This window comes from Malaya genurostris, chromosome 3 (assembly GCF_030247185.1).
Source record: "Malaya genurostris strain Urasoe2022 chromosome 3, Malgen_1.1, whole genome shotgun sequence".
Lineage (NCBI taxonomy): Eukaryota > Metazoa > Arthropoda > Insecta > Diptera > Culicidae > Malaya > Malaya genurostris.
The window spans coordinates 65,216,463-65,228,994 of record NC_080572.1 but is presented as its reverse complement, the minus strand read 5'-3'; the positions used below and the strand labels follow the sequence as shown (position 1 = coordinate 65,228,994).

At 36.2% G+C, this 12,532-nt stretch overlaps 1 protein-coding gene across 6 annotated transcripts in view; it reads right to left on the bottom strand.

Moving 5' to 3' along the window:
* LOC131436594 (SLIT-ROBO Rho GTPase-activating protein 1-like) overlaps positions 1 to 12,532 on the bottom strand; it is a 315,841-nt gene that overhangs the window by 23,928 nt on the left and 279,381 nt on the right. For all 6 annotated transcript variants that reach the window (XM_058605405.1, XM_058605408.1, XM_058605406.1 and 3 more), the window contains 2 exons: positions 2,842 to 3,025; positions 2,590 to 2,755 (listed from right to left, as the gene is read on the bottom strand). In XM_058605405.1, coding sequence (XP_058461388.1) covers positions 2,590 to 2,755; positions 2,842 to 3,025 — 350 coding nt within the window. The remainder of the gene's footprint in view (positions 1 to 2,589; positions 2,756 to 2,841; positions 3,026 to 12,532) is intronic.

Here is a 12,532-nt window from a genome sequence, read left to right as displayed (position 1 = left end):
TACATAATAATTTTATTGTGTAAGGGTCCTGAAAATTATGACTGAAACGATTAATGAAGCCTAACATACTATTTGCCTTATTGACAATTGTATTATAATGCTCCACGAAAGTAAGTCTTGAGTCTAAAATTAATTTTACATTTTTCTACAGGTTGGTATCCTAAATATATGTTAATAGAAGGAGATATGATTTTTCTACTAAACGTTACTGAACTACATTTCTTAACGTTTAGTTGGAGTAAGCTTTTATTGCACCAAATGTTGAATACGTTAATTTCATATTGGAATACTTCAGCAACTACAGCATTTTTTATTTCCATAAAGAGCTTCATGTCGTCTGCATATACAAGTACTTTTAGATGTTTGAGTAGGAAGGAAATGTCGTTTACGTACAAGATAAAAAGAAGAGGACCTAAATGTGAACCTTGGGGAACACCTGAAGTGACATTTATTGATTTAGAGTGTGTGTTTTGATAGCGTACAATTTGTTTACGCTTTGTGAGATATGATTCAAGCCATTCCAAAAGTTTTTGTTCAATGCCATATTTTTTTTATTTTGAATAGTAATAATGGTATGTCAAATCTGTCGAAAGCTTTACTGAAGTCAGTATAGAGAGTTTCTACATAATTTCCATTGTCCATAGATTCCAAAGTGAATGTAATGAATTCCAAGAGATTTGTTGATGTAGATCGACCTTTGAAAAAGCCATGTTGTTTTGGAGTTATGTAATTTTATACTTGTTGTAAAATTTTTCCATTGATAATTTTTTCAAACAATTTTGGAATGCACGAGACAATGGCAATTCTTCAATGATTACGTATGTCTGATTTTGAGCCTGATTTAAAGACCGGTACTAAGAAGGAGGATTTCCATGTTTCTGGAAATATTCCTGTTCTTAGCGATAAGTTGAAGAGATGGTGTAATGGTGTTGTGAGTTTAGTAGCTAATTGTTTCAAAAATATTGCTATTCCGTCAGGTCCCTGTTCTGCGTTGAGGGTTTTAAGTGCTTTGATAATTGATTGACTCTGAAAGCTCCGGTATAAAGGAAAAGTAGTCACGTTCACGATCGGCATATGATGTATATATTTCTTGGAAAAAATTTGCAAATAAATTACAAATTTCAGTGCTTTTATTTCCAGTATTTCCGTCTAGGTTCATCTGGGAAGGAAGGTTATTCTCAGTTTTGTTTTAACATAACTAAAAAAAATTTTAGAATGTTTTTTGATTTCGCTTACAACTTTAAGTTTAATGTACTTAGTCTACGTTTTGCTTCTTCGAAATTTGTTTTTTGGTATTCCGGCACTTCCTCGTATTCTATTTCGTTAGGGAGCCATGTTATGCATAAAGATGGAGTATTCAATTGCTGTGTGAAATGCTTCATTTTTCCAAAGTCGATTTGGTGAGGCATTCACACAGAAGTCTTCGGTACAGTTTGTGAAAAAAAGATCAAGATATGGATTTTGTTTGTTTTTATTCGAATTAATTTTATTCAAGCCGAATAAAGAAATTTTGTCGAAAAGTCATTTTCTCCTGCAATTGGAAGCAGAATGGATTCAGGGTAACTTAATCAGCTGCATGACATGCTTTATGATTGAACATGTTTTTCTTATCATTATAATTATTTGCTGGTTTTATTAATATTACTTCGCCAACATGGTTTTGCTGAATGAATTTTTAATACATCAAGGAGCATGAAATTTCGATGCGACCGACCAAACAAACTTTTTGAAATTCTTTTATTCTTTGTGTGGTTATTATCCACATCTGCTTACTACCTATCATTAGATTTCCGAAAGTTAAAAAATCCATAATTCCAAGCGATTGGTGCACCCAAACTCATATACATTGACAAAAATTGTCAGTGCATAACTTAAGTTAAACCGTGTGAATGCATCTTTTTTTACTCATATAAGGCAAAAAATATTATTTTCGCTAATTTACTCGACCCTCCGTGCACTTTGGCTGATCACAACAGAAATGATTTCCTGCATCAATCATTCCCGAATTTACAAGAAGAAGCTTTCACATCAACAAATCCACGTTTTCCTATAGAAGGTAAACGTTTATTGTGGAGATTTTCTCAGGAAATAGGGCAAACCAGTAATGTAGTTAGGTGTTTCAAAAATGCCCTCATTGAAAATATTGGACGTCACATTCCAACAACCCTCCCCCCTTCCCTCTGTCACAAAAGGTCACGTTTTGTGAAACAACCCCTCCCCCTTGCGACGTGACGTCTTTTATGGAATGCCCCTAACGTAAATATGCTTGTTTTCTCCTAATAAAGTGCTGTCGTAATCTCTTTAGTTAATAATAACATGAGCCCATCGAAACCAAATATATTCGATCTAACACTACACCACCCTATCATAATGAATAAAACTAAGCTCATACCGTTCGAACGCCTGTCATTCCTGCCTACACCTCTGAGAAGAGACAACCGAATCCATTAATATTAGCCATCATCAATCATGCCCGTTTACAACGTAAAGAAACAAATGAAGCACCAACACCTCGTCTTGAGCAACCGAAATGGGGGCGTCAATCGTCCATAACTTTAGGAGCTAGAAGCACACCCCTGAACCACTCACCTTTCTGTATATTCGCTGCACATCATCCCAGACGGACTGCAGCCGGGCCACGAGATGCACCGAGTAAATTTCCGATAGGGCTGCGTGATCCCTGGACAGGGACTTTGTCTGATTGACCAGCTGCTGCCAGCACGAGTACGACGAAAACATTGGCCACTGTTCGCGTCTGGAAGTAGAGACAGAAGCATAATATCAAATTAGCATAAAGTGATTTCCTTGGATCATTGGATCAACCCATCGAGGGCGACTTACTTCTGTCGTTGTTCCTTGTGTCGAAGCTGTAAGCTCTTGGCCAGTTTGTCCAAACTTTTGCTGTAATCCAGTTCCACCTCACCGCGCCGCCGGAAGAAGTCTTGCAATTCCTGAATCAGAGATATCTGCGATTCCATGCGCACGTCGAGAAACTTGAGCTGCTCGTTGAGCTGTTGTCGGATGTCTATAAGAGAAGGAAGAAACAAAATACAAACACACACACACTTTAATGAGGTGATCCAATCTCGGGTGACAGTCGCATTTGCGGAAATCTTGTATGCAATCTACAGTCTAATTCGATAATGTAGCTCTCCCCCTTGGAGAATCTCAAGTCTGTGGTTGACAAAATTGACAAAAAAAAGTCATTCTCTCAAACGAGGCAATTTTCCCAGCACATAATAAAGATCGAATTACTTTGCCCTCCCAGCCAAACGGAACGGGTACCATTGAGGTCTACGGTGGTGATCCGTCACTGAGTTGAGCCCGAGTATTACGTTTGAAACGAGTACAGGCAACAGTATCGAATATCGGAAAGGTTTCGATTTACATAAACTTGGACCGATTTCATTTACCTTGTCCGTTTTTTTTTGTTGTTTTCACTGTTCGTAAGTAAGTTCCAGTACTGGAATCGAACGGATGCAGCTAATTGACGTCGTAGTCAAATTCAGAACTTGGGACCGATCGTAATTGGGTCGTTTGCTGACGACATTCCGTACTTCCGTCCTGGTAGTGAGTCATGATTTCGTTATGCTTTTTTTCTCTGTTCGCTGTAGTAATTGTACGAGGAATAATTTGTAAATAATAAGAAGGATCGGTACAAATCGTTTCTTCAGAAAGAACAAAACTGAATTGTACAGAACAGTGATTCCCAAGCTGGTCCCTACAGCCCTAGTAGTGGACATTAGCTCATTTTCAGTGGGTAGTAAACTCAAAATTGTTAACAGGTGGGTAATGATTCGCAAAAAAGTGGGCTTCGATACTTAAAAAATCTTTCTGAGAAACGCCCTGAGTAAAATGTATTCATTACAAATTTATATAGACATGTGGGTAATATATCATTGTGAAAAACAATTCCAATCTATCAGTTGCAAAAATGATGTGATTCGTGCATCATTCAAAAAGAAAACGAAATTAAGAAGATGAATTTTAATGCTGTTACGACCAAGAATTGGTCAAATAAGAATGAGTATGAATAGTTTCAATGTTTCATTAGAAATTCATATCAGAATTGAATTCATTCAAAATACAGAAAAATAATCAAGTCCACGTTCAGAATCCAGATGGTTCAGAATTATTTTCAGAGTTCGAGTCCAAATTTTTTTTTCAGAATTCAGATTCATGTTCGGAATTCAGACCCAGAATCCTGCATCTCGGTTCAGATCTAAAATTTCTGTCAGGAATTCAGCCCCAGAATCTAGGGCTGGGATCAGAACTTATGTCCAAAACACACGAATACCTATGTATTCCTGTCAGGAGTTCAGGTCTATAACCTAGGTCCAAAATGCAGGCCTAAAATTTGGATCCCGATTTTCGCTCAAGAAGCCAGGTCCATGCTCTTAAAATAGGTTCAGAATTCAGGTGAAGAGTCAAGGTTCAGAATCAAGTTCCAGGTTCAAAAACTCTGTCAGGAGCTGATCCGGGATCAGAATTCTGGCCCAGAAACAAATTCCATCCCGGTTTTCACTCAAGAAGCCAGGTCCATGCTCTGAAACTAGGTTCAGAATTCAAGTTCAGAATTCAGGTGAAAAGTCAAGGTTCAGAATCAAGTTCCAGGTTCAAAAACTCTGTCAGGAGCTGATCCGAGGTCAGAATTCCGGCCCAGAAACAAATTCCATCCCGATTTTCACTCAAGAAGCCAGGTCCATGCTCTGAAACTAGGTTCAGAATTCAAGTTCAGAATTCAGGTGAAGAGTCAAGGTTCAGGATCCAGTTTCAGGTTCAAAAACTCTGTCTGGAGCTGATCCGGGGTCAGAATTCTGGCCCAGAAACAAATTCCATCCCGATTCTTGCTCAAGAAGCCAGGTCCATGCTCTGAAAATAGGTTCAGAATTCAAGTTCAGAATTCAAGTGAAGAGTCAAGGTTCAGAATCTAGTTCCAGGTTTAAAAACTCTGTCAGAAGCTGATGCGAAGTCAGAGTTCTGGCCCAGAACCAAATTCAAAGTTCAGGTTGAAAATAAAATTCCACAATTCAGGTTCAGGTAAAAAGTCTTTGTCAATAATTTTGGTCCAGAATCTGAGTCGAAGTCCCAATTTTAGGTTCTGAATTCAGATTCTGCACTCAGATCACATATTCATGTACGGAGGTTAGATCAAGTTAATCAATTCAGGTCAAGTTTATGAGTTCCAATTGTAAAATGAATTCCTGGTCTGGAATTCAGATCTTGGCTTGACTTCCATGTACAGAATCCAGGTCCAGATTCAGAATCCAAATAAAGGATTGTATATCATTTTCAGACTACAGAATCAGAATCTAAGGTCAGAATTCAATGGTCCAGAACTCAGATCCAGCAACCAGCTCCTTAATCATGCTTCAAATCCAATTCCAGGACTATATTTCTGAATCCAGCTTCAGGTTCAGAATCCAAAATTAGGTTCAAGCTCCAGGTTCACGATTCTGGTGCGTTCCCAGTATCTCTGTCAAATTTTGTGAGTAAAAATCTTGTTTGGAAACCTGAATTCAGCTCCAGAATCCTGCTTCAGATTTAGACTCGAAGCCAAGTACAAACCAAGAAATCAGATTCAGAATCTCTGTCAGAATTCTGGTTCAAAAACCATGTCCAGATTCAGTATTCAGAATTCAGAAACCTTGTCCAGCTGCAGGGTCCTGCTTCACAATACAGGTCTAGGTTTAGAAGCTCTGTCAATAATTTATGTTTAAGTTTAGATTTGAGGAATCCTGGAGAACTCAGGTCCATAATCCAACTCAGGCTCACAGTTCAAGTGCACAATAGGTTCAAAGCTTAGTTTCGGAAACTCTGACAGAAGTTTAGAAAACAGAACTCTGACGCATAATCCAGGTGCAGAATCTAGGTTAAGATCTCTGTCAGGAGTTCAGATTCATAATCTAATTCCAGGTCTGGGATCCAGATCCATGTTCCGAAATATAAGTACATAATTCTGCTTCAAGTTCAGAATCCATATTCGGATAAAGAATCTCTTTCAAGAATTCAGGTTCAGATTCAGTATTCTGATTCTAATCCAGTGTTCGCTAGCTCAGAATCCAGATCTAGATATCGCTTAGTTATAAATGAGTGAGAGGACGTGGGAGTTTTTCTAACAATCATAGAACCAAATACTAGGCAAAGCAGAGTCCTGGCATTACATTCCTTTTGTGGAATTTGGCCTTTCTGTTTCAACAGACTTCGGTTAAGTTCACGTTTCAGTTGATCCCCTGTGATCCAATTTCGCACTCAAAAACTTCATTCCTCTACCAGTCAATCTCACTTTATTTCTCCGGTTGAGCAATGATATGTGAGGTTTTGTTGTTGTTTTTGCTTACCTAATGTTTGAACGATGGGGTCTTGAATTAACAATTAATTTCTACCGTGTTGGGAATGAGAAGCAAATTATTCTTTGTTCAATTTCTATCTGTTTTATATTAAATTCCCGAGTTAACTGCAAAAATGTTGATTGTCGCTGAATTTCAATATTTTTTTCTACTTGGTGGGCAGTAGAACGAATAATATATTTAAAATGGGCATTCGACCAAAAAAAATTGGGAACCACTGGTATAGAATATCAATTTAGGGCTCGATCAAGGCTACACTATAGACCAGTCTGTTTCACACAGTTTCTTTGCTATAGATTTTAATGACAGTTAAATTCATTCCACCTTAATGTAAAGGGTTAATTTTAAGGTGGTATAGCATTTGATTAAAAAAAAACAACAAATTTGAGTAAATCGATCCAATTTTTATATAGTTTTATGGTTTTTTTTTATAGTTTTATGGGAATAATATCATGTAAATGTTGGCCGCGGCTCCGCTCTAGATGGCCCATGCGCAAGGTCCAATTTCACGCCACCGGCCCATAATTCGCACCAAACGGTGACTATTTTGGAATGCAATGGTAGCTCTCACAATGTTTCTGGCTGGTATTTACTCCAGATGCGGTTATTTTCCCTGTTGACGTATCCATTCAACCAGAAATGAGCTTCGTCGCTGAACACAATTTTTCGATAAAAAAAGTGGATCTAATTATAGACCCAATGACGATGCATGATTAAATTATAAAACAAACTGGAGAAGTTTGACAATGACACAAGGCACGATTCGCGCGTGATTTGCCAAAAACAGTGTTGACAAATATTTACCAGCAAAAAAATCACCCTTTGTATGCTAATGTTACATGAAAATGTGTAGCTCTTTATATAACATAATACCAACCCACAACAACTATAAACAAAGCCGAATAAATGCTCACAGCGTCTAAAATTGCGCAAGCATGTTGGTTTTTCAATATAAATAAGTGAATAGGGGAGATTTATGTGAGTGGGACAAAAGGGTAAACCAATTATTGTAATCTGCAGATAGAATCACGGCAATCATGCAATCAAACTACTAGGCGTGCGCGTTCTCAACTTCAGCTGGCAAGCTGAAAATTTTTCTTGAAAAAAAATTCATCTTGTGGTGTGATAATTCCTTTCTCCTGCCTTTTGAATAGTCTCACTAAAACATTGGTGAAATTTCATCCTCGATCATTAGTATTGTAAGGTTATCAAATATCTTAATAGTAGCTTATTTTGCATAAGCGATATTTATGGCCAAATGAAAAAAAATGCATCATCAATTTGCCCTCTAGCCTTACTTTTGAGAAGGGACTAAACAAAAATCCCTTGAAAATTTTCAATAATATGTTTCAGAAACGGTGGGTCCGATCGATTTTATGTCTTCTGCAATGTTTCAGGTAATTATAAGGACTATATAAAAACAAATTAGTACTGTTGAAAAAAAATTCGTTTGATTTATATTTTAAAAAGGACACATAAAATTCAAGGATCTTAAAAATGGAATTATTGATTTATTTTTTATATATTGTAGCTGAAGTCCAAAGTAAAATACTGTCAAATTTTTAGAATGGAGAAATAATATTGAAAAAGTTACGTATTTTCAAAATGATGTAAATTTTTGAAACTCATGACAAAAATATTTTTCAACAAAATTTTAAGAAAGAACGCTAAAATTTCAATGAACAAGATGGTAATAAATTTTTTTCTATATTCTACGGTTCTCGAAATATAGCGGTTTGAACAAAAAAATTTTTTCTACAGTAAAAAAATTTTGTTTACATAGTCATTATAATTACTTAAAACATTGCAGAAGACACCATATCGATCGGACCCACCGTTTCTGAAACATATATAATTGAACATTTTCAAGAGATTTTTGTTTAGTTCCTTCTCGAAAGTAGAGCTAGAGTAAAAATGACAAACTTCTAATGCAAAAATTAACTCTTGTGATCATAAAGAATGCATATGCAAAATTTGAGCCAAATAAAAAAATACAAGAAAAAATCATTTAGAAAATTTTAGGTTTTGTTCAAAAAAATATTTTTTGTTATTACATTTGAATTTTTGAAAATTTCCAAATAATTTTTTCTTAGCTCGTTCTCAATAGTAACGCTGGAGTTAAAGCGGCAAACTAACGATGCAAATTGTCTTTTTCGGTGAATTAGAATAATTTAGGCGGAATAAAAAAAAACGAGAATAAAATACAGGTTTTCAATGGAACCCAAAACAAAAAGACGGCGAAACACAAGGGAGTATGGACTTAAGCAGCTTTCCGTGAAAAAGTTTTATGTGATCACGGCTGGTGCAATTCTCGAATTTGCTATAGACCACTTGTCCGATTAGGCAAGCAATGTGCGGCTGCGGTCAAAAATCAAGTGTGTCTATGAACGATACTCCATGCAGGGCAAAGCCCGCTGGAACTAATATCTAAAATTCTTAAAATCCTCCTTATGTTTTATATCAAGAGATTACATTAATTCAACAGATATAATTATCTAAGAAGCTTAATACTAAGTATTGCAACTAATCCCATAGCTAAACCTTGCATTTGAGCACAGAAGTTGAAAAAATGCATGAACTTGTGTTTCAAAAAATCAAATACATAGGAACATGGATTGATTAGAGCACACATATTGAAGAGAGGTTAAAAATAGCCTTAAAAAGTGCATTGGAATTGATGAAATCGAAGATTCCAAGAATGGATATCTGGATTCAGTTTCCGTAGCAAATCAGGGCAGTTTATTCGAGATTGGAATCTGTTACAATCTCGAATTGATTGCCCTGGATTTGCACCGAAAATTTCTTTGAAGAGATCGCGGCGAACGGAAGCTTGGAAGAATTTAGGGATCTTTGCAAAAAAAAAACTAAGAAGAGCGAAGTGGAGAAATTTATGCTAAATAGCTTCGATTGGTTGAATGTTGAGCTTATAATAGAGGAACCGGACAACAGTAACATGTTCAAGAAAAGAACGGAAAGAAGCGCACAATGCAATGCCTTTTGCAACATATGTTTTTAAAGTTTTTCGTGACACGAAAAATAAAACCAAGTGCCTTACAAGCCGTAACCGGAAAAATCAAAATTTCGAAAATAACGCCTAAAATTTTTCGCTTATCATTTTCCGACGAAATAAAATCATCAATCAGAAAACTTACGTATTCCAAGCCCCATTCTCGCCGGAACTGATTTTACCAGGCAAAAAAATCAATTGTGAAATATTCACTTGCGAACATTCTCCTCGATGATATTTAAGGAAGAAGTTCGCACATTGAATATTTCTGATATGATACTCGAACAGATATTTTTTTGCGAAATGAGTTTTAATAGCCGTTATATCGCAACCCTTTGTAGAATACATGATGAATAAATTCGCCGATGAACAGAAACTGAACCTTCCTGAAAATGTTCAGTGCGAGCCGGGGTAAAATAAATGATATTAATAATAATAATGTTCAGTGCGCGTAGTAATTTGATGCTCTGTTGATGTCTGAATCAATAGTAATGATGTATTCTAAATAATAATCATACGATATAATATCATACGTAGAAATAACAGGAGCGCATAAAATCGCCAATTCAAACGCGTCATTCAAACACTGCACCTGCTGGATGTTCGAGACATGCTAAATTCCTGCGTTACTTCTATAAATCAAATTCATGCTGAATAGTGTATTGCCTTTCTCTATAGAAAGGTATTAGTATTGCTGGAAAAACCGACTATCGAACGGAGCCAAGGAGACCCATAGTGTTATATACCAATCGACTCAGCTTGACGAGTCTGTGTGTGTATGCACCTTTTAACGAATTTTTTTAACGCGCAATTTTCTCAGAGATGGCTTAACCGATTTCAACAATCTTGGGCCATTGATCAAGTTCGAAGATTTAATGGCTACGACTTCTGGTTCCGGAGATATGATGGTAAAAGTGACGTAACCGACAAAACGCGTTGTTTTTTTTTACTGCGCAAGTTTCTCGGAGATGGTTGAACCGATTTTAACAAACTCATGCTCGTTTAAAAGCTACTGTTCTATTCATCAAGTTCAAAGATCGAATGGTTGTGATTTTTGGTTCCGGAGATATGATGATATAAGTGGCGTAACCGACAAAACGCGTTGGTTTTTTACCGCGCAAGATTCTCGGAGATGGCTAAACCGATTTTAACAAACTTAGACTCGTTTGAAAGCTACTATTGGGCCATTGATCTAGTTCGAAAATCAAATGGCTGTGACTTTTGGTTCCGGAGATATGATGGTATAAGTGACGTAACCGACAAAACACATCTTTTTTACCGCTCTAATGCATATAAGGGTGTCAATATTTTGGGATCACCTCTAATTTCGTAAAGCGGTAGAGCTCAAAACTTTAATCACCCCGAAAAAAGTCCTCATGCAAATTTGAGCTAAATCGGACATGGGTAAGGGGTGCTACCCGGCGGTTAAGGTTCGAAAAATTTCGATCTTGGAAAATCACCATAGGGGGGAGTACATGAGATTTCCGAAATCGAACATTTTTTTTAATGCCAAACATCGTCGTCCAACGTCGAGATTTAGTGTCATCTCAAAAAAAATTTTTTTTGAAAAAATATATTTTCTGGGACTATATATGTCCCAGAAAGTCGATTTAAAAACAAATGTTTTCGAAATAACACTAAATCTCGACGTTTCATGTAATTCTAAGACTTTTGGCATCAGAAAGAATTTTTCGAATTCGGAAATCTCCAAGTCGATTTCGAAATTTCATGTACCCCTCCTTATGGTGATTTTTCAAGATCTATGAAAATTCCACTAAGTGAACTAAGAAAGGTTTTTTAGATTAGCATCACTCATACAATTAGGCAACGCAAATGTCAAGCACTTGGTTGGAAAAACGATGTCGACTATGTGACATAAGCACTGAAGCATGCTTCTGTGAACTATTCCAATCAATCTAAATCAATTGATGTCAAAAATGAGCCCGAATTTGTGTCCGAAATTATTAAATAAAAAGATAAAAAATAAAGTCAATCAATTTAAAACCAACCGAGACCCTTTTCGTACCTTGAAACGCGATATCAAGGTCAATTATTTTAAAAGAAAAATGAACAAGAACGGAAATAAAATGAAAACTTTAGGCGTCTGATTCATAATAGCCGAAATGCATTGGTAAATTTCTAACGATATGTTGATTTTTAAACTTAATGTGTTTTCCTTCAATCTCTAGGCAGCCGGTTACTGAGAGATAAATGTGCAGTTATTTTATTTGAAAGTCTTTCGGTATTTAACTGAGGTGCTATGATAATGATAAAAGTGGACAATACTTAGCTTATTTGAGTTTATATTTGATTTTATTTTCGACAGAACCTATCCTTCTCGAACAATGGTCGCTATAGTTTGGTGATTCTCGGTTTGTCTCACAGTGAAACTTTACGTTCTGTAGCCTCTCTTGTTTTAACAGTTCTAAAACCAATTTTGAGCCTGTTTTGTTTTGATCTTCTATCTCATATTTGGCTGTCACAGTAAATACCCGGACAGATCAACTGTTTCAACTAAAAATATCTAAGACAAGCAAGGTGGCTTGGTAACATTATCAGACTTGGCCATTCGAAGGATCCGAGATCTACTTGGACTGTATAAATCGTATTTCTCCCAAACAGATTCCTAGTTGGTCAGACAAAAAGAACAAGAAATAACATGGAAGAAGGAAAGTATTTTTTCCAGATCAGACTATTTTTAAAAACCCGATAGAATAAATGAGAAAATATTCTCTCGAAAAACTAAGAATTAATAAAACCACTTTGTTGAATCAAGTGATTGTTTAGTTAACAAAAAAATTTAGTTACTGAAAGTAGGACAAAAGAAACTCCTGCAATTGTGACCTTTTACGACTTGGAAGCAGGAACCCAGTGGATCTACATTTTTTTGGTACTAGATTCCACACGGTCTCTAAGCTGGTCCTGTACAGAGAAAGATACTATGTACTATTAATTTTCTATAGGACCCCAGCTTCAAACTGTTGTGAGCTTTGATAAATAGCAGATTTATTTAATTTCAAGGATAGCGTGGAATACATAATCTCTATAAGGCTTGTAAGCAGTGTTGGCAGAATCATAATCAAAAAAAGTTCATTTCATTATCACTCGTGGAAAAATCAGTTCCACTGATTTTCTAAAAATAACACAGTGATTGAAAAAACCCCTTCCGAGATTT